This window comes from Myxocyprinus asiaticus, chromosome 42 (genome assembly GCF_019703515.2).
Source record: "Myxocyprinus asiaticus isolate MX2 ecotype Aquarium Trade chromosome 42, UBuf_Myxa_2, whole genome shotgun sequence".
Lineage (NCBI taxonomy): Eukaryota > Metazoa > Chordata > Actinopteri > Cypriniformes > Catostomidae > Myxocyprinus > Myxocyprinus asiaticus.
The window spans coordinates 9,876,680-9,899,242 of record NC_059385.1 but is presented as its reverse complement, the minus strand read 5'-3'; the positions used below and the strand labels follow the sequence as shown (position 1 = coordinate 9,899,242).

At 36.0% G+C, this 22,563-nt stretch overlaps 1 protein-coding gene across 2 annotated transcripts; it reads left to right on the top strand.

Moving 5' to 3' along the window:
• The first annotated feature begins 6,700 nt into the window (after positions 1-6,700).
• Positions 6,701-21,668, top strand: zdhhc20a (zinc finger DHHC-type palmitoyltransferase 20a). 2 transcript variants are annotated; one of them, XM_051683361.1, is made up of 13 exons: positions 6,701-6,830; positions 8,247-8,273; positions 10,175-10,269; positions 11,469-11,589; positions 11,881-11,950; positions 12,031-12,063; positions 12,607-12,727; positions 13,540-13,672; positions 15,581-15,707; positions 16,211-16,294; positions 17,456-17,565; positions 17,832-17,879; positions 19,071-21,668. In XM_051683361.1, the coding sequence occupies exons 1-12, from the start codon at positions 6,713-6,715 to the stop codon at positions 17,873-17,875; spliced, it is 1,083 nt and encodes a 360-aa protein (XP_051539321.1). In that variant the 5' UTR covers positions 6,701-6,712; the 3' UTR covers positions 17,876-17,879; positions 19,071-21,668. The 2 variants fall into 2 exon arrangements, with proteins under 2 accessions (XP_051539321.1, XP_051539322.1); XM_051683362.1 differs by lacking the exon at positions 6,701-6,830 and adding an exon at positions 7,846-7,982.
• Positions 21,669-22,563: the final 895 nt, after the last annotated feature.

Genomic DNA, 22,563 nt, shown 5'->3' with positions numbered 1-22,563 from the left:
TTCTCTCCCTCAGTCTATTGCTCTTTTTTTAAGCGCTCCCTCTTTCTCTCTCTCGCTCTGTTCCTCCCTCCCAAGCCTCCGCCCTCCCTTTCCCTGTCTTTCTCTCTGCTCCTCTCCTCTGGCTGCTCCAGCTGGTCGCCATGGCAACTGAGTGTCTAAGCAGCTTTCGTCAGCAACTGAACGGAGCCAGAGGCTGTCATCATCCAACCCTCTCTCCTTCTCTCTCTCTCTGTCCCTGTCCACTCCCTCTTTTCATCTAACCATGTGTTCCCATCTCTCTCATCCAGTTTTGCAGTCATCTAGATTTATCCTTCATATTTGTGACTTTGTTTTCTTCTTATCAGCATCACTGTTGCATATGGGACAGGGGACAAAACAGGCAGCAACGGTGCCAGTTTACAGCATCCCTGCTGTGACAGATTTACAAACAAGCCACTCAAAATTTCACTCTGATCATTACCACTCCAAGCCCATGTATTGAATTTCTGTACATTAGAGGAAGGACACAATGGAAATTGTTGAACAATGGAGAGAGAGAAACACTATAGCTTAGGTTGTAATATGTATATGGCTGTAATACGTGAGAACTGGTTTAAATATATTCCCAAAGGTAATTTCCATCACTCTTTGCCCATCTCACATCAAATGTGCTCCTTTTACCCGAACAACCTTCCTTCTCTCTCTTGTTCTCCTCCCAATAAACCACCACAGTCTCTCCCACACACATTTACTTAACTATTTAAATGGGCACATATCATAGACTAACATTGTTTTTATATAAAGCTAATTATAATTACGATAGACTGACTTCAACCCACACCCCAACCCTATCATTATAAAAATAAAAATTCTATCAATTCTGCCATTCTGTCATTTACTTATGTTGTTTCAAATCTGTATGACTTTCGTTCTTCAGTGGAACTCAAAAGGAGATGTTAGGCAGTATTCATCACCATTCACTTTCATTGAATCTTTTTCCTTAAAATTAAAGTGAATGGTGACTGAGGCTAACAATCTGCCTAGCATCTCCTTTCATAGAAGTTTCATAGAAGGTCATTTGCGTTTTGGAACAACATGAGAGTAAGTAAATTTTATTTTTGGGTGAACTATCCCTTTAACAGACAGTACAATGATAAATTATATCTCCAAAGCAAAATAGTTACAGTCATGCTTCCAATGCACCATAACATCCCGTCTGATGATTTAAAAGTGAGCTTTGTAGATAACTAAGAAAACATAGTATTAAATGACAACAATGATTATGTCTCGCTAGAAATTGAATCATGAGTTGAAATATAGATAGTAATTATTTCCCCATTTTCTATCTATATGAACAGTAAACGCTTAAAGTCTTTTAAAACACCACACGACAAGGAAAACGAAGCTGTGGGGGACTGATTACATCTAGTTTTCACAACTCGTGTTTTCTGGAGTTTTTAATCTCCTGATTTTTTTTCAACGTTTTGTCAGTGGAATGATCAAAACCTTTTAAATAGCAGTAGGGCCTACGAAGGACTAAAAACTGTTTAAAACTGAAAACCTAAAACAAATGGAATGGAATGAATTACATTTTTTAAATTAATTTATGTTACCTCTCCATCTGAGCAGCATGTTTCTCTGGCTCTTTCTCTGTCTTTCATTATTTCCCCATTTTCTATTCATTTCTTTCTAAGTGACTGTCTCTCTCCTTTTCTCTCATTATCCCTTTACGTATGAGATTACATAGCACACCCATCCCTCTTCTCTTGTCCATCCATTTTGTTCATCTATATCCTTTCATTTATCCATCTCCTTTTCTGTCCTTATCTGCTCAGTATTCTCTTTTAAAACAGACGCCTTTCCTCCTTACTTCACCCCATCATCACAAAACAATGAATTCATTCATCCCTTAAGTGCTGCTTTCATTGGGGCTCACAAAAAAGGGGCGACTGGCCAGACAGAACAACACATTAGTCTGTGCAGAGACACAAACATAGTTATAAAAAAGAGTGATACACCAGAATAAATGCTGGAAGAGATAAGCCACCCACAGAAGCAACATCTAATTGAAAGCTCTTCTCAAAGCAGTTGTCAATTCAGTTCAAGTCTTGCTCTGTTTATTTTTCTCCTGAATATTAGAGATGCCTCATAAGCCATGAAATTATGTTTCTCAAATCTGATTTATAAAATTTTATCAAGATACATCTCACTCTCTCAACACTCTCAGCATAACTTATCCATCAGTTACATTGTCCATACCAGAAATGTGTCAGAATTCACAAGGCCTCATAGAGGCAGGAGGCTAATTTAGCTAGATGTGACAGCAACTTGTGGAATCTTTTAGATTGGGTTAAGATTTCTGCTATCAACGTGTCCGAGCATAACTCATAGCTTGTGTAAAGTTTCTACAACTGATAATAAAAAACACATGCACATATAGGTCTGACATCTGAGATTTTTTCCAATTTAAACCTGGAACAAAATTTTAAGAAAAAAAAAACAAAATGAAAGAAATGTTATAATAAAATGAAGAAGAAATATTCTATAAGATTCTGTACTACTTCTAGGTCATTAATAAAATATAAACAAATTTGTGACATTGACCATGTTAACTCCTTTTTACATGAAGTCTAATTTAATGGACGTATCATCAGGTTTTGCACAAACTCAACAAAGTGGAGTCCATGCCAGCTCAAATGCATGCTGTCATTAAAGCAAAAGGGGGGCACAACAAATACTAAGAAATCTAAAATTAATATACATTTGTTCCATTGTGCTGGGTGGATTAAACACTATGTCATTATGAGTTGTATAAATGCCAAAATAAATAAAATGATTACTGATTAATAATTCCACATTTAACTCAAATTGTTATGCTGATTATACAGTTTAGAATGAAAAATATATTAAATTACAAGCAAATGCAAAGTAGAAGCATTTTTACTTGTAATCTCATACTTTTTGGCCCCACTGTACATTAACACAAAAACAAATGCAAGCATACTCACAGGTGTGTTTGCATGTTATGCATTATATCACTCAAAGCAGGTGACATCAAAGCACTCAAAGCATTTACCACATTTACAGTAATGGACCATTAACAGACTGTATTTAATTTACCATTTTAAATAAATCTTCTCTAAATGAGCAAGTCATTGTAAGTAAATAGTCTTACATAGGGGACTTATTATATAAACACTTATAAACACAGAGAACAGAGAGAGAGTGTGAGAAAGATCTGTGTGTATAAGAGAGAAACAGAGTATTTAATCATAACAAGAACAAGAGTTCTAAATCAGGCCCAGCACAAGATCTCCTTTTCACAAGTAAGTGCATGAACAGACAAGTTGCTCTTTGTTTCTCTGACAACTCCACATCTGAAACCTCCAGAAGAGAAGAGAAGAGATGGAGAAGAGGAAAGAAAGGACCAGATTACAGAGAAATTAAACACATCTGGCAACAATACTGCAATTCTCCTACAGGTCAGAGCAAAAGAAATAGAAGAAAAAAATAAATAATCGAATACATCTTACAAACAAACCATCAAGCCCACCAAGTCAACAAACCATAATGCACAAATAAAAAGAAGAACATCAAACATGATGAAAATCGCCCATTTTTCCAATGAAATATAACTGGCTGACTGGATTGAATCCATATAACATTTTGTTAAAATTCATCCAGACTGAAATATTGATTTTTGCGTCCCATTCACAAGTCCTCTCACCTCTTCAGACTGTCTCAATGGGAGACCAACAAAATGACAGGGAAGCTTGAGCGCTGCTTCCCTCTGCTGGCGTGACACAATTGCAAGTATCGTTTTGCTCGGTCAGCTGTTATGAATGTAATCTAGAATTGAGTGGTAAAAAGAGTGTTAGTTCAGAGAATACACCACGGTCCATGAACCAAAACATCGGTCCATCCATCATTATTGGTGTACAATGAGTTACATACACAATAAATGAACAGAAAATGCTTAAAATCATTTAAAACACCACACGACAAGGACAACGAGGCTGTGAGGGGCTGATCACATCTAGTTTTCACAACTTGTGTTTTCTGGAGATTTTATCTCCTGATTTTTTTGGGGGGAAGGATGTTTTTCAACGTTTCGTCAACGGAACGATCAAAACCATTTAAATAGCAGTAGGGCAAGGACTAAAAGCTGTTTAAGGATTGAAAACCTAAAACAAACGGAATGTTTGCAGAATGTAACCGAAAACGGGAACAAAGTCCCTTTGAATTGTTCCGGAGTAAAAAAGTTATTTTTAAATGAAACGTTATTTTGTATGCAGAAGAGAGAGACTTAGGATATTCATTGATTTTAGATGGCCATATTTCTATTTGAAATGTTTACCAACTGGAAAGGAGGCTGCGGAACACTGGAAACGGAACGAAAAAATACAGTTTCTGCTCAGAACGAACCAAAATGAAAATATTTGGTTTTTAGTCCCTGGCAACCATTTAAACAATAGTAGGGCCTACCAGGGACTAAAAACTGTCCCTTTTAGTCCCTTTCAATTGTTCTGATGTGAGAACATTACTTTGTATGCAGGAGAGAGAGATTTAGGCTATTAATTGATTTTAGATGGCCAGATGTAAATTTGAAATATTTACCAATTGGAAAGAAGGCTGCAGAACACTGGAACCGTAATGAAAAAATAGTTTCTTCTCAGAACGAACCGAAATGAAAAACATTTTGTTTTTAGTCCCTGGCCCTTGTCTCTCTGTATCTCGCAAAGCATCATTCCCATCAAAAATTAAATATGGCTCTACTCTGAATAATGTAGCTAACCTCTTATAAAAGCAAAACTGAAATTTAAATATTTGTTGATATTTTTCTGAATTTAAGAGCTGGGTCTTTCTTCAGTTGCGGTGGCAAATGGTGTCCCTCTAATTTGCAACAATAGAAATCAACTTTAAATATTAATAAATCGTAAAATGTTTGCACATTTGTAGTCTGTAAGGTGAAAGCAATTTGTGCATTGTTAAAAGTTCAATTTTTGTCTTAAAATACATATTTTATTGAGTTTGAGAGATATGGTGTATATAACATACATATTTTGATATATTTTAAGAAAAAGTTGTGTCCCTTATTTTTATGTCTGTGGTGTTACAACACTGGAAATCTGCTCTTTAAGAAAAGAGGGAATTCTATTTGGACTAATTCCTGTGTGCAAACATCACTGTAGGTGATCGGTTGATCTGAGGAGTGCATTTTGAGTTTATTCTTTCTTATTAATTTTAATATATTTTACTAAATTTCTAAAAATGTCATGTGTCACACTTTATTAGAGTCTGTGGTGTTACGATTATAACTTGCTGATTTGACAGATTTTAATCTACATTTTGATAAATATAATCATATTAACATTTCCAAAATGTCCCCTGACCTTGAAACTATCATGATGGCAGCCTCCATTTGAGAAAAGTCCAGATTTGTGCAAATTTGTCTGTGGTGTTACTGATTTTATGGTAACACCACAGAATCTAAGGTTACTCTACAGGCAATATACAGACAAAGAAAAGGGTGTAATGGAAGTGGTCTGTGGTGTTTCTTTAAATTGTAACATTTTAAAGTAGCAACAATTTAGAGTGACAGAGCCAATTAATCTTATTATTTGATGATTTCAAATCATCATTTGTAATTTTTTTATTTATCCCCTTTTCTCCCCAATTTGTAATGCCCAATTCCCACTATTTAGTAGGTCCTAGTGGTGGCATGGTTACTACAATCTGGAGGACAAGTCTCAGTTGCCTCTGCTTCTGTGACAGTCAATCCACACATTTTATCACATGGCTCATTGTGCATGACACCGCAGAGACTCACAGCATGTGGAGGCTCATGCTACTCTCCATTGAGAGCAAGAACCACAAACTGTGACCACGAGGAGGTTATCCCATGTGACTCTACCCTCCCTAGCAACTGGGCCAATTTGGTTGCTTAGGAGACCTGGCTGAAGTCACACAGTACACCCTGGATTTAAACTCGCAACTCCAGGTTGGCAGTCAACCTCAATACTCGCTGAGCTACCCAGGCCCCCTGACATTTTCAAATCTTACAGTGATTTTAACCTTTTAGAACAAACACCATTAAATTACTACAGTTTATTTGTCTTGTCTTTTTTCCATTTATGTCTAAATAAATATGATATAAATTCTCCCTAGACAAAAATAGGGTCTAAGCTTTTTAACTGAAATTTCAATGAAATAATTCAATTTAATTCTTAAAGTTATTTATTTTTCTGAATAAATCTCTAAAGTTGCACTTACCTACTCATTTTAGAACAACCCTGAATTTCACTTCAAATAACGGTAACCACAGACAAAATGTCATTAAGCTTCCATTTTACTGGATAAAGCATAATAAACTATTTTGAAATACATAGCAATAAAGTATATTATTAAATAAATAAGCATTTTTACAAATTCTGCCCCTCGTTTGCCACTCCAATGGAAGAGTAACCCAGCTGTGTGATTAATTTTAGACACATTTCTCTTACAATTAGACCAAATAAACTACGAATATAAGAGGATTATATTGATAAATATTCGTTTATATTGCTAAAGTTGTAAGTTGGAGTGTGGCATCGTTTAGTTTAACCGATAACAGAGAACTAACGTGCTGTCAGTGTGAAGCGTTTCTTTGTTATTTCCCGCGCTCATCTATCGTACTAGCCTCGTGCTGTGACGTCACTGACAGTCTTTCCGCGCGATGCGGGTCGGATTAAAGATGGCGCCCTCTCATGCACTAAGATGCTGTAAACGGGTCTTATCCTGGATACCTGTGATTTTCATCAACCTGGTCGTGTGCTGGTCCTACTACGCCTACGTGGTGGAGCTCTGTATATGTAAGTATCGATCCGAGTTGTCCTGGTGTTTCACAGCACAGGGTATAAAGGTCGCTGGTTAGTTGTTGCAGTGATGGTCTGGGCAGGAAGTGACAGTGACTGACTGGTACCAGCAGATATATTGGTACCGAAATATTGCTAGGTTTCCAAGCATGCAAATGAGTGCATGATTTATATCGAAAGCCATACGCGTGTTAGTTAAGTTTGTGGTTTGATTTCGTTTATTGCATTCCGTGTTACAGTTAAACCTCGAGTTTTAAGCCCAGTTGATGCTTTGATACTTAAAAATAGATTTGATGAGAGTTCATTTGATAAAATGCATTGAGGAAGTCTGATTTATGTCGTGCTATATCGAGTGTAAATCCATAATTTAATAGCATAGCTGTCAGTTCAGCCTGACAGCATATTAGACAAAAAGGGTGATCTGTACAATTAACAAATCAGAAATCAGGTTTCACCATAGTATTTGTTTTAATTTGTTTCCTATTTTAAATAAACTCAAACAATCTGACACAATCAAGTCTTTTAAAAAAAGAAAAGGAAAAACGGGGTGTTTCATTATTTTACGTATATTACACATTAAATTTCCTAAATATTTACATACATTGACCAGTGTCTCCATTTAGCCACTTAGAGTAATGAGAATAAGTCTTTAGCAATCTTATAACATTTTAATCAGATCCCATCTATTTTCAGTTTTTTAATATCTGGTTATGTATGTGATACTTTTTGAGTGTGATATATTCCCTTATTTGTTTTTCTCCATCTCTGAATTTGTGGGGGCTTAATTGATATTGGTTAGATCTTTCTATCTGAGCGATAAAAGTTCAAACATGTGTGCTAAATGAAAGAACAGAAATGTCTGTGTTGTTCTTGCACAGCACAATCTGATGTTAACCACTTCACAGTGACCTATAAACTCGCTCTTGTTCCACACCGACTCCACCCAGTTATTACTTTCCCATCAGTCTAAAAATATAGCCTGCTCACTTCAGTGTAAGTTCCAGTCTTTTTACTGCCCTTGGAAAGCTGATACAAAGTGATACATTGCAAGACCTTCCTTATTGATTCATTCTTCCTCCTTTTGCTGTAGAGGTGTATACAGTTTTACAGTTAGAGGTTTTATGGACAGTGCTAACATGACATGCATCTGTAAGTCATTTTGTTGTCATGGCAACTGGGGTATTTTATCAGTGATGGACACAAGGCTCTTTTCTGCCAGATGGCAGTGCCAGTCTCCCAGCGCTCGGGCCTAACTGGGCTGATCGAGCTGAGCTGGTGGGAACTGGGAAAGAGTTGAGAGAGAGAGAGAGTGAGAGTGGTTTCCCTGCACTCAGCAGATGGTTTTGTGAATCGTGCCAGTTGCTGTTAATGGGATAGCTGATTAGGCTAACCTTTGCTGCTTTCTCTTTGCAGATACAATCCCTAACACTGAGGAGCAAGGTAAGAGAAACGGCAGTGAATCCAACCACACATTGGTTGTTGTGTCCGAAAGCAGAAAAATGCTGCCTTAGTTGTCAGTATATAGAGGTAGGAAGGCATCAAGGCATGTCAGAATCCAGTGTTTGCATACTATCCTACATAGATGATTACTTCAGTTTACTTAAACATGCTTAGATGCCTTCATTTGGTCCGTTTTTGAAGGCAGCATAGATGTGTGCTTTGTTGCATATGATAACCTGCGACAGGTGTGTGTTTCGAATGTTGGTGGAAAAATATAAATTGTGCCTGAAGGAGCAGTTGATAAGAGTAAATTTATTTATAAATATCTTTTTTTTTTTATTTATTTTTTTTACTTATGTCCCAATTTTAGAGAAATAAGCATTGTAGTGAGTATTGACTAACAATTTGCATATTTGTTTGCTTCAATTGTATTAGATTCTTAGACATGCTAGTGCCTTAAAGGAATAGTTCACCCAAAAATGAATCATCATTTACTCACCCTCATGCCATCCCAGATGTGTATTACTTTCTTTCTTAAGCTGAACACAAAGATTTTTTAAAATAATATTTCTGCTCTTTAGGTCCTCACAATGCAAGTGAATGGTGACCAGAACTTTGAAGGTCCAAAAGAGACATAAAGGCAGTATAAAAGTAATCCATAAGACTCTAGTGGTTAAATCCATGTCTTCTGAAGCGATATGATAGGTGTGGGTGGGAAACGGATCAAAATTTAAGTAATTTTATCTACACTTTCATTTCCACATTCAGCCACCTACTGTTTGGGGCTGGTCAAAGGTGGTGGTTGATAGAAAAAAAAAAAACTTAAATATTGATCTTTTTCTTACCTACACCTATCATATTGCTTCTGAAGATATGGATTAAACCACTGGAGTCAAATGGATTACTTTTATGCTGCTTTTGTCATTTTTGGACCTTCTGAGCTCTGGTCACCATTCACTTATATTGTGAGGACCAACAGAGCTGAAATATTCTTCTAAAAATCTTAATTTGTGTTCTGCAGAAAAAGAAATTCAGACACCTGGTATGGCATGAGGATGAGTAAATGATGAAATCATTTTGGAGTGAACTATCTCTTTAAAAGGGGCTATTTTTTGTGCTCTTTTTTTTGTTGTTGTTGTTTTGCAAATATAAACATGTGCTAGACGGACATGTTAAAAAGAGTAAATTTATTCATAAATGTAATTTTTGTTCATCTTATGACCCAATTTCTCGAGAGATATGCATTGTAGTGAAATATTTTTATTAATACATGTATCTTTAAAGCTCATTTGAATTTGTATTAGATCGTTAGATGTGACGTTATAGTGGCTTAAGGGACCATTCAGACTGAATGCGTTCTTGCGTTAAAATAAGATACGAATGGAACAGAATTTAGATGTCTCAAGTTTTTTTAAATCGCAAGTTCTTTTAACTTGACATGGCATCTAAAAAACTTAGCGCTTCTTCGCAAGAAGAAAACAGAGATACGCGACCCAGCAGACAAAAGCATCCATCTAGTGCATGTTTACATAGAAAAACAATTAAAAAACAGCAAAGATGGATGCTATAATGGCCCTTAAGTCTGTCTGAAACCAGTTTCCGTAGAAGGTACATTCATACACACATACTGCCTGTGAAGTAAATGAGTCACAAAGCAGAAAAGCAGCTGCTTTAGGTTTCGGACACAGCCAAAATTACATAAGTAGTTGACAAATCCATTTGTTAGCTAATCTAGCCTCCTACTGTTCTTTGTCACATGTTTTGTCACACCAGAGTGAACAAATGTTCCATTTGTATTGTCGTAAAGAAGTATCAGCTTTTGTTGTGGGTTATAAAGTATGAAGCACTAGTGTGACTGAAATGAAATAATTGTGTGTCTCTTCATGCTGTTTCTGTTGTAGTTATTTATCTGATAGTGTTTCACATCTGCTTCTTCATGTTCATATGGTCCTATTGGAAGACCATCATTTCCAAGCCAGCCATCCCCTCGAAAGAGGTACTTTCGCTCTTTCTCTCCCTCGGCTCCTGTTCCTTTATTTCCTGTAAAAATTCCTGTTAATGCTTTCTTATCCCCTGGGCCTTTAGTTTCTCAGTTCAGCTAGGGGAACAAAATATCTCCTGATACATCATACTGATCAGAATTTTTGGCAGTGAAACTGTAATGTTTATCTGGAAAGATCCAGGCTCAGTTGTAATACTCTTCACATCTGGAGGTGGAGCAGCAGTGGGGATCAGTAAACGGGCTGCTCTGTAGTTTTAATACCACAGAATGTAATGAGAGAGAAGAGGAGAAGGGGAGAGGAAGAAGGGCAAAAAATATATAGTTTTTAATGTAGACTTTCAAAATAGACTTTGAAAATAAAAATAGACCTTTTAGGTTTTTTCTATGGTGTTGGCTGAGGTACACTATACGGTCATCCACGTGCCAAAGTTGGATTACATAGTTGAAATTATTTTTTTGGCTATGTAAAGGTGCTGTGGGAAATCAAACTAAAATAACTTAATTTAATTAACACTAAAGGACTACTTATAATATTCTGACTGTACCCGTGAGTAAACCACTTTACTGAGTTGGTGCTTCTAGTAAAAATGTTTGCTTCCTGCTCTATAACATGAATTGCTTTCCTATCAAAGGCAATGAAATAAGTAATCAAATAAAAAGAATATCTGAAGACAAACCAGGCCAGTTTGTTTCCTAATATCAAACATCATTAGAACAGAGCATATACAGGATTACACTGGAGAAAAACGTTGTCCATAATACTTGGATATCCAAAATTTAAAGCCCTTGATTCTACATTGTACAGTTATTGCTCTTATATTTACCATAGTTCATCATATGTTTTAGAGAGTGTATATTTTAAGTGCTGTGACTGGTCACGAATAATTTTAATTTGTTTTGCCTTCACTAGTTTGTTTGAAATGGTCTTTCTGTGTGTTAAATAAATTTAGTAGTACAGAAATTCCATGTAGTGTCTCAATTAATGAGGCATGAAACAGGCATGCATAATAAATATGAAAGAATTAGCAGAATGCTGTTTGAAAAAAATAGATTTAGATGGAGTGTAGTATGTCAGAACTTGTGTTTCTTGGCTTGCATCTTTAGGACTAAAGATGGTTTGCTTAGAACCTGAAAATGTGATGTGTTGATATATAGACAAGCATATTTTTACCTAAATCTCTTGTCCGTCTTAGTTCTGTCTCTCTAACTCGGAGAAAGAGCTGTATGAGAAAGAGGAGAGACCAGAAGCCCGGCAGGAAATCCTGAAGAAAGTGGCTAGGGAATTGCCCATATATACACGCACAGGATCTGGGGGTGAGCAAATATTAACTTTAAAAAAAAAGTGATACTTCACCTAAAATGATCATTTACTCACCCTTATGTTGTTCCAAACCTGTATGACTTTCTTCCATGGAACGCAAAAGGAGATGTTAGGCAAAGTGTTCATCTTTTTTCCATACAATGAAAGTGAATGGTATCGCAGGCTGTCATTCTGCACATCTCCTTGCATGTTCCATGGAAAATAGAAAGTCATACGGGTTTGGAACAACATGAGGGTAGTACATTTATGTTTAGCATTATTAACGAGTCCTCTGTCATCCTCAGCTATCCGTTACTGTGACCGTTGTCAGCTACTCAAACCAGACAGATGTCATCACTGCTCTACCTGCGACATGTGGGTCCACTCAGAATGCATTTGTTATCTTGTTTCTTTAAGTTTGCACAATGTTTATCATTCATCTTTTGTTTTTCCAGGTGTGTCCTGAAAATGGATCACCACTGTCCCTGGTATGTGTCTCTGGGGCTTCCGTTTTAAAGGAATAGTTCCCCCCAAAATGTAAATTCTGTCATTATTTACAGTACTCAGCCTTGTGTCGTTCCAAACCCATATGACTTTCTTTCTGAACACGAAAGGAGATGTTTTAATGAATATCCCGGTCTGTCTTTGCAATATAATGGCAGTTGAAAGTGATTTACTTTTAAAGCTAAAAAAGGGACCAAAAAGTATAAAACCATGCGACTTGTGTGTCATATTCCAAGTCTTCTGAAAGAATAGGTTTTGGTGAGAAACAGCATGAAATTTAAGTAATTTGAGGCAAAAACTTGATGTCAGTTGCGCATTCATAGTGGTTGGTTAAATCCATATCTTCAGAAGCAATATGATAGGTATGGGTGAGAAACAGATGAATATTAAATATTAAATATGATATCATTTTTAAATGACTTAGCTGTTTTAAAGCTGAACCACTTTTAAGTCTGAGTGGTAACTGTGTGGATCATATTGAGAGTTTTCTCTCTCTCTCTCTCTCTATCTCTCTCTTTCTCTCTCAGGGTTAATAACTGTGTTGGATTCTCCAACTACAAGTTCTTTGTGCTGTTCCTGGCGTACTCTATGCTGTACTGTGTCTTCATTGCCGCTACCGTTTTGCAGTACTTTATCAAGTTCTGGACAGTAAGTCTACACGTGCACACAGCATGTGATTCCTCTCATCTGTCACACCTCTTGTCTCTCACCTTGTGCTATTTTTAAGCGTTAACTGCAGCATGTCTTTCTGCCTATCTGTGTTTCTATCTGCATGAAACTAAATTAAACAACGTATAAGCTAATAAGTTTGACCAAGCCACTGAACATTTATTTAAACCAGTATGTGGGAAAAGCTTTATAAAAGATAAAGAAGCTGAAAAGAGATTTTGATTTTGAAAATGATGATTTTGTGTGTGTTTGTCAGCTTTTGAGAGAAAGGATAAAAGCAAAAGAAGGGATGTCTTTGCTTCTAACATTGTCTGTGTTTTTAACACTTTGAAGCTTTGCAGACGGAGGGCTCTAGAGCATTGCCCGGAGGTAAACCACTCACGCTTGCTTTGCGCTGTTGTCACTGTAGGCATTTGGTTTGGTGTTGCACTGTCGACTCATTTGGCAGTGTGTTTTCACTGATGGAAATAAGCAACAATTGTGCAGCAAAGAGCACATTTTTGCATATTAAATTATGCACATTCTTTTTGGTTATTCTTGCCATATATAGACGTGTCATGGCTCTGAGACCAGTATGTAAATAAAGTTTAATAGCTTTGCTAAAAAAGATGGGGAGATTTTGGACATCTGAGTATTTTAAAAAGATCAGCTGTGTTTGATGAAAAAAAGCATTAGAAGCTTCATCTAAAATCTATACATTTGGTATTTTGATTAACATACTTTCACAACCTGGAAGGAATTCTGAAGTTTTTGTACTGTCATCTTCTCATCTGTTTTTTCTTGCTCAACAGAATCAGCTGCCGGACACTCACACAAAGTTCCACGTGTTATTCCTCTTCTTTGTTGCGGCCATGTTCTTCATTAGCATCCTGTCACTTTTCAGCTACCACTTATGGCTGGTGGGAAAAAACAGAACCACTATCGGTAAATAAGAAATGATCACTCTGCTTTACTCTTCTCACAGATGTCTGCAATTATTTCAGCTCCAACTGGTTAAAGGGGTCATGACATGCCTTTTTTTTGTCAGCTGTTTTAATATGTTCCTTCAGGTTCACTTATAATATTAGTGTTTTTTTGCACAAAAAAACAGTCATATATTTGTAAAACATGATCATTTTCTCCCTCATTCTGACCCTATGTCAGAAACACTGTGTTTTTGCTGCTGCTTTCCCTTTAAGACTTGACAGTAAATGCCCACTGGTATGATTGGCTCTCTGCTCTTGACTGACTGACCTGCTCTCTCACTGCTCACCACTACTGGGCAGGGCTAAGGAAGTGATAAGGTAAAGTAGGCACTGATGTTTTGTTGTAGTGGTGGTCAGATGCAAATGTCTACCACAGTGTGACATCACAATGTGGAGGAAGTAGAGAACAAGTCATTTTGACAGCATGGTTTCAAGAAATGCTCTTTTTGCAGTGAGGAGGAAGTTTTGAGTTCTGAAACGTAATTTCTCACGTCATGACCCCTTTAAAGCTGACGTGCAAAGCAACGTTGGCTCGACCGATGATGTGAATTTGAGGCGGGACTGTTTTTTTGTACAACCAAAGACAATATTGTTTTCTGGGATCTGTTTGAAAACAGTGATTATTTTTGCAGTTCTGTTTGACGACGCTAGTAGCACAAAAATGATACATTTTAAAAAATTAAAAATGTGTGAATTAAGACTTAATTCAAAGGTTTTGTTGATCAGCTATAGATGTGCTATTTTTGTAAACTTTTTATGAATTTTAACATTTAAAGTCTGAAAATCTCCCTTTGACCGATAGTATGTTAGCTAATCGATATTTAATTGGTATTATTGTAATATTTGCATTGGGGCTGTCAGATTTGATTTAATTAAATGTGTTATGCTTTTAATTGTATTGTTATTTACTTTCTTTGTATCTGAATACTTTAAAGTGTTAACTCAAAAAAAATATATATATATTGTTTTTTTTTTTTGAGTATATATATATATATATATATATATTATTTGCGATTTAAATTATTTTCCAGATTGACTGCCATAATTTACCTAATAAATTGTGATTGGTCAGCATTAACATACAGAATTCATAGAAACTTTTTGAAGAAAATTTCAGCCTTAGTTGTGCTACTTTTGTTTTTGTAAACATGTACAGATTTTAGCATTTAAATTTGAAAATCTCCCTTTGATTTACACTTATAATAATATTTAATCAGTGATTAATTGATGTCACTGTATTATTTGCATTTTGACTGTCAAAGTTAACGCATTCACATATGTGAATAATTAAATGTGTAACGCTGTTAATTGTATTATCAAGTTTTCTTGTAACTGAATGTGTTAAAGCATTAACGACGGAAACCTTTTATATTAATCGCGACTAAATATTATAATCGACTGACAGCCCCAATTTGCATTATAAATTGTTATCCATTGTCTTTCGCTGACTTGCCAACAAAATCTAGTAAATACAGTTAGTGCTCTTTTGATCTTGATTATCTCAAGCAATACAGCCCAAGGTTTATATTCTCCTTTCCCTGGCACCTATGTCTCAGTTCCATATTGTGACTTCTTTCTCATCATTTCTTTTTGAGGGAAACTGCAGTCACATGTTTAGAAACCAAATAAAACTGTGTCGGTAAAAGTATAATGTAGATAAGTGTGGGGGTGGATTGTGGGTATGTTTATGAAAAATATTTGGGTCACACTTCACTTCACTCATACACCAAAAAAGACGTTGTGCCTTTCCTACAATGAGGAAGTTTGATTCACCGCCAAAGTTGGTTCAAAAGTAAATGATCACAACATTAAGTGGAGAGGGGAAAGACCTCATTCTAATATTTTATCACCCATTCCTTCTCTTTAGAGGCTTTCAGGGCACCGGTGTTTAGAAATGGCCCAGATAAAAATGGTTTCACCATTGGCTTTCGCAAGAATATCGCTCAGGTGTTCGGAGACCAGAAGAAATACTGGTGCTTACCTGTTTACACCTGGTAAAAAAGCCATGTTGCATCATTTTGCTCATTTCATAATAGGCACTTTCACACATGCAGTCTTTGCTGAAATTTTAACAGCATTTTAGTTGAAAGATCATGTACAGAAATGCAAACATTCACCACGAAAATGAATCAAACATAAACAGTATTGCAGACATTGTGCAGACAGCTATAAACAAAGTATGTCCCACCATTTTTTACAGCCTACCTATGTTTCTGTAATTTCTGGCAAAGCACATCAGAGCATTTTAACTACATTTTGGTGGTGCATTGCATGTGTGTATAGCAGATGTAACACCTTTTTCCTGCCATTTACCCAGCGATTTAACAGGTTTTATCATGTGTGAAAGTGCCTAATATCTGTTCTGTATATACTGTACGTGATATGCTATGTATGTATATAAAAAGCACTGTCTTGTTAGATTCCTCTGCTGTTTCTCTAAACATTCGGCATTTCTAAACGGCTACGGTAGGATAAATAATTGTTTTTCTTCCTCTAGTTTGGGAGATGGGTACACATTCCCTACCCGCCTAGTCAATGTTGACTCAGAGCAAGGCAATGTTGAACACCAGACTATTAAATGGTAATTGCAATCTCATTTGTTTTCAATACCAGTCACTTCATTTATTTTAGTGTATGGAAAATGACTAATTAATCACAGGCAAATTAAACCATGACATTTTTCCTTAAAGGGTTAGTTCCCCCAAAACTGAAAATTCTGTCATCATTTACTCACTCTTAAAGCTACGTTCACACAGTCAGTGTTTGGGATTGACAACCGTATTTTCTTACAGGTTTGAGTCTTGAAAAGTCCCATTAATATAACAGCTTACAGTAGCAGTTCGAATACTGTCTGTATGAACGAACAACCGAAGTCACAACCGTATTCCAGCTGTAACAATAGTGACAGTGACTAAAAGATGGCGATGTCCATAACACCGACACGTCTTATCACAATTGCCACCGCGTTATTAAATAAATGAGTCCAATCGAGACGCGAGTATAATTAACCGACAGTGGCTTTGAATGCTTTTTAACCGTGTGCAGAGCGCAGCTTTTGTGTCACGTGGCTCGCGCCCGTGAGCAGCCGGTGGAAAACCGGCTGGATCTTCAGATGACACACAGCTCATTCCTCCTCCTCAGGGAGTTAACAATACCCCATATGAAACACATGAGACACACATGTGTACAGTGCAGCGTGTCTCTCACTGTACATGACGTAACTAACAACTAGTTGTCCAGTACGGTTCCATTCACACAGCACAAGTTTGCCGAGAATGCGGTTGTGAGACCTGAACATTTGCGTGTGTCAGTTCGGTTATAGAATGTGGTTGTCACTCCCGTAAAAAAACATCCTGTGTGTGAACGTAACCGTATTAAGCACTCAAAACAAGTCTGACAACCGTATTCTGCTGCTGTGTAAACGTGGCCTAATGTTGCTTCAAACCTGTATGACTGTCAGTCGTCTGTGAAACACAAAAGGAGATGTTAGGAGGAATGTTAGGGACTTACAGCCTCTGTCACTATTCACTTTCATTACATTTTTAAGTAAATGATGACAATTTTCATTTCTGGCTGAATTATGCCTTTTATGTTGATTGAGATAATTTTGTTATCTTCATAGAAATCTAGTCTTTCTGATGTAACTATTAAGAGTATCATGTAATCCAGAGTGAGGTTTATTCTAGGGTAGTGAAAACATCCGCAAGTGTTACTGACAGCATAATGGTTGTTATGGTAACAGCACAGTTGATGGACAGACAAACGCCAGACCTCTGAGTGAGTCACAGAATCATCTCCTAGGCAACGATGTGTACTCTGAGGAACAAAAAGATGGAAGCCCTGCAAATAGCGGTATGTCACAAGAGAGGTTTTACAACACTCAAATTGCTAGAGAACATTGTGAAATGTAGTGTTTTTTTTTTTTTTTTGGAAGAATGCATCACAAGGCAGTGCTAAAACTGACTTGAATGTACTTAAATCTTTGAGTTCTGCCTAGAAATGTTTTAATCAGCTGTCTGCACCATAACAAAGCTTATGTCTTCACTATATGTGAAGATGAATATATGCGTGAATGTTTGCATATATAATATTCTAATCTGTCTGGGTTTGTCTTCCAGAGGGATGTCAAAATGTTTCCGTTACCATGGTGAATGAGTCGTAGTCAGGTGAGTTCACAGCACACGGAAGCAAGTTCAGTGGAAAACATTGAAAATGCAATATAAACATTTATAAACACACTCTTTTGCAATATAGGATTTTATGAAACAATATAAAATAATAAAGCAAATTACTCAGTCATACGTCTGTTGGCTCTATGCAAGTTAAACCATGTCAGGTGTTAACTGGTCTAAATCTAGACAATTTAAACAGTTTTTATTCCACACTGAGGTTTGGGTATTTTCATTCTGTATAGATTATTTATTATTTGGATGTAAATTCCTAATCGGATGTAAATCCCTCTCCTCAAGTTTGTAAAAATTGTCAGTGGCCAACTTCTGATAACCTGTTGTTAAAAATTGGTATTTCCTGCTGATACACTAAAAGCAGAATATATGAAATGACCCTTTCAAGACAAATGTTTTTGTGAAAAATATAATGCGCTGTCAGCCTGGAACTACTGTTCCAATTATGCTGCTGCTTCACTTACCTTGAAGGGATAGTTCACCCAAACATTGTCTCATTATTTACTCACCCTCATGCCACCCCAGTTGTGTATGGCTTTCTTTCTTCTGCTGAACACAAATAAAGATTTTAGAAGAATATTTCGGCTCTGTAGGTCCACACAATTCAAGTGAAAGGGTACCCAAAATTTTAAAGCTCCAAAAGCACATGAAGGCAGCATAAAAGGAATCATATGACTCCAGTGGTAAAATCCATGTCAGAAGCGATATAATAGGTGTATAGTTGTCAATCTCCACTTTCACTTTCACATTCTTCGTGCATATCGCCACCTACTGGGCATAGAGGAGAACTGATAGTAAAAAAAAAAGGGCTTAAATATTGATCTCTTTCGCATCCACACCTATCATATCACTTCTGAAAATATAAATGTAACCACAGGAGTCTTATGGATTACTTTATGCTGCATTTATCTGCTTTTTAGAGCTTCAAAGTTTTGGTCACCATTCAATTGCATTGTATGGTCCTACAGAGCTGAAACGTTCTTCTGAAAATCTTTGTCTGTGTTCAGTAAAAGAGAGTCATACACATCTGGGGTGGCATATGGGTGAGTAAATGATGAGAACATTTTCATTTTTGGGTGAACCATTCCAGCTTAACCTATAGTGTGTTTACATTGTAATGTTTGTGTACCCTTAAAACAGCACTGTCTTAACTTTCCTATTTCCTCCCTACAGGATTTTGGAATGGCACAAATAAGTATTTGGCTTTCCTCTCTTAAGGATACTCTTGTCTTAAGACCTCACACGAAAGACCACATAGCCCTCAGATATAATGCCTTAAGGTTAGCAGCATTATATCATCTGTATGGAAACGATCTGCAGCATGCCGCTGTGGTGGATGTATTTAAACTGCATTTATATCAGTATAGACTCTTTGCACCAAACATCAACTGAACTGAACGGCTCTTTCACCGGTTTTTATGATGCGGTGACTAACAGCACTTGGTAATTCAGTGTTTTCCTTTTGCTCTGTACATACTGTATACGTTTTTTGTTTGACCAAATACCCTAAGCTGATCATTTTTTTTTATTTTTTATTTTTTTTTTATTTATACTGTTTATCTCTGGGACTGCTTTGCATAGGCCAAAAAAAATGATAGGTTATTTTATTACAGGTGTTGTATACCCAAGATGCACTTTTGTCACCAAGGATATTTTAGGAAGGTTTTTGGGACATAAATTAATACTCAAGTGAAATGCAGTATTTGATAAGAATGTATTAATCCACAGACTTACATTCACTACACATCAGCCTTAACCTAAACTTATGTACTGGTTGACTCTGAATGGAATGTCAGTCAAAGGATTTTGCCAGATAATTTTGGAAAAAGTGCTATGATGAGGAATTTAATATTTTCGAAAATAGTCATCATTTATTAAAAATTGTCATTATTTACTCATCTTCATGTTGCTTCCACTTTCTACTGTGGAACACAAAGATGTTTGGCAAAATGTTAGGGACTGACAGCATCAGTCACCATTCACTTTCATATTATGGAAAATAAGATGCAGTGAAAGTCAACTGGGACTGACAACCTCAATCACGAAATTTTTGGGCGAACTACAATATGCCTTTTAACTAAAAAGTTCTTCATGGAAAGATTCTTTATAATTGTCAGTGGTGTTCTACAGCTTTTAGGTCTCAGTATTTGTTGTAAGGGTTGGTTTAACATGGGTGTCACACATTCATCAACACTAAAGTTTTTTTTTTTGTTTTGTTTTTTTTTTTGTCAGACCTCTTTTTTTTTTTTTTTTTTCACATTTTGTACTATCAGCTTTGTGCCTTCAGTTGAGGGTTTTATTTTATGCCAGATTGTGAAATGTGTGACATTAAAGCACACTTAAATTATTCAAGATTGTATAGCACCGTAAACACCACTTGGAACACTTTCTAATTACAAAGGAACTCAGGCCAAGTAGTGTGAAACTTAAATTCATCTTTTTTAGCAATGTATTACAAGGCAAAAAAACTAATAATGGCAAATTGTTTCACGTGGAGTTTTGACATAAATGTAATGTTTGAAGCTAGTTAAAACCGTTTTCTTGCTCGTGTGTGTGTGTGTGTGTGTGTGTGTGTGTGTATGTATATATATATATATATATATATATATATATATAAAAATATTTTTTTCTTTTTTCTTTAAAGGTATAGTTCACCCACAAAGGAAAGTTATGTCAACATGTACTCGCTATTCTAAACCTGTTTGACTTACTTTGACAAACACAAAATGAGATGTTAAGCAGAATGTTAGGGACTGACAGCTTCTGTCACCATTCTCTTTCATTGTATGTATATGTATGTGTATGTATATGCGTATATGTATATATATGTAATATAAAATATATATATTTTTTTTTTTTTTTCGCCGTACAGTGAAAGTGAATGGTGACTGAAGCTATAAATTATGACTGAACTTTCGCTTTTGGGTGAGCTGTCCCTTTAAGGTGTTATCATGGAAGTGAGATTTGTTTACAGCTGTATTTTGCTGTCTTGTTATTTCTCAAAGATTGTGACCTCCGATTTGTAAAAGGAAGTCTTACATGATCATGAGATTAGCAGACTGAAAAATGCGTAACAGTGCTTCTAAATGTGATCAGTCTTAAATGTCAAAACAACTCACCATTTCAGGTCTGATTCTGAAAAATTTGGTGAATCATGTTGTTCATTTGCTTTAGAGTTGGATATCTTTTTTTTTTTTTTGTATAATTATGCACAACCCTGTTGCATAGCATTGAATTTCCTGTTTAAGTTATTGCATGTCAGTGTGAGCAATGTTGAAAAACAATGGTCTAGATAATGAAGTGGTTTACCACATTATGAACTCACATCAACATTTATGCGGAAATGGAGCTGACGTAATCATGGCAACATCGTTATACCAAAATCTGCAGTTTGCTTAAAAATAATTACTGATGGGCTGCTAAATCTGCTGGAGGTTATATGAGTTTTGTATCATATAAATATGGGCAAAAACAGTGATTATGCCAAAAAATATTTTAATATCCAGAAACTCACTTATTAATCATTTAATCCCTCATGAACTTGTAATATTACTGGAATTAAATACCAAATGTATCAAGGACCATTTTTCTCTTCAGATGTTTTTTTTTTTACAAAAAAATTGCTTGTACAGAATTTTCAGCTTTTGTTTTTTGTACCTAACCTGTAGCCCAGTTTGGTTCGTTATATTTTAAGTCTCAACAGTTTGCACAGATTTTTCATGTCTAATTAATGTTTGTACTTTGCAGATTAAACAATTATTCAATTATGCATTTTAGAATTGAGTTAATACATTTTTGGCACTTAGTGCGAGTCTGATTGATTTTAAATGAACTGACATAACGGGGTAAAAAAAGATGATAGTTTTGTATATTCTTTAATAGACTCATTTTCTTAGACCTGGACTTAAATAGTTCACCAAAAAATGAAATTCTTTCAATTCACTCTCATGCCATCCCAGATGTTTATGACCTTTCTTCTGCAGAACACAAACAAAGAGTATCTCAGCTCTGTAGGCCCATACAAGGCAAGTGAATGGTGGCCAGATGGTTGAAGCTCCAAAAAAGACATAAAGGCAGCATAAAAGTAATCTGTACGGATCCAGTGTTTTAAGTAATGTCTTCAGAAGTGATATGAGTGAGCAGATCGGAGTAAGAAACAGATAAACATTTAAGTCCTTTTTTTGCTATAAATTCTCCTCCCTGCCTTGTAGGTAGTGATGTACACGAAGAATGCAAATCACCAAAAATAAAAGAATGTGAATCCAGATTTATAGTAAGTAAAATAAATAAAAGTATAAATATTGGTCTGTTTCTCACCCACACCTATCATATGACTTCTGAATATATACATTTAACCACTGGAGTCATATGAATTACTTTTATTCTGCCTTTATATGCTTTTTGGAGCTTCAATGTTCTGGCCACTATTCGCTTGCATTGTATGGGCCTACAGAGCTGAAATATTCTTATAAAATTTTGTTTGTGTTCTACAGAAGAAAGTAACTCATACACGTTTGGTATAGCATGAGGCTGAGTAAATGAGAGAGTTTAAATTTTTGGGTGAACTATCCCTTTAAAATTGCTTCAAAAGAGTAACACTGGATCAGTAATCAATGAGAAATAGTGACATCTAGAGTTCAAATGAAGCAGGAATCACACACAAAAG

Bases quoted from the DNA above. Each gene is read 5' to 3' on its own strand.
- zdhhc20a (XM_051683361.1), top strand. From the start codon at position 6,713: ATGGCGCCCTCTCATGCACTAAGATGCTGTAAACGGGTCTTATCCTGG. The intron at 12,728-13,539 runs GTAAGTCTACAC...CTTGCTCAACAG, and splicing joins ACTTTATCAAGTTCTGGACA to AATCAGCTGCCGGACACTCA. The intron at 17,566-17,831 runs GTATGTCACAAG...TTTGTCTTCCAG, and splicing joins TGGAAGCCCTGCAAATAGCG to AGGGATGTCAAAATGTTTCC.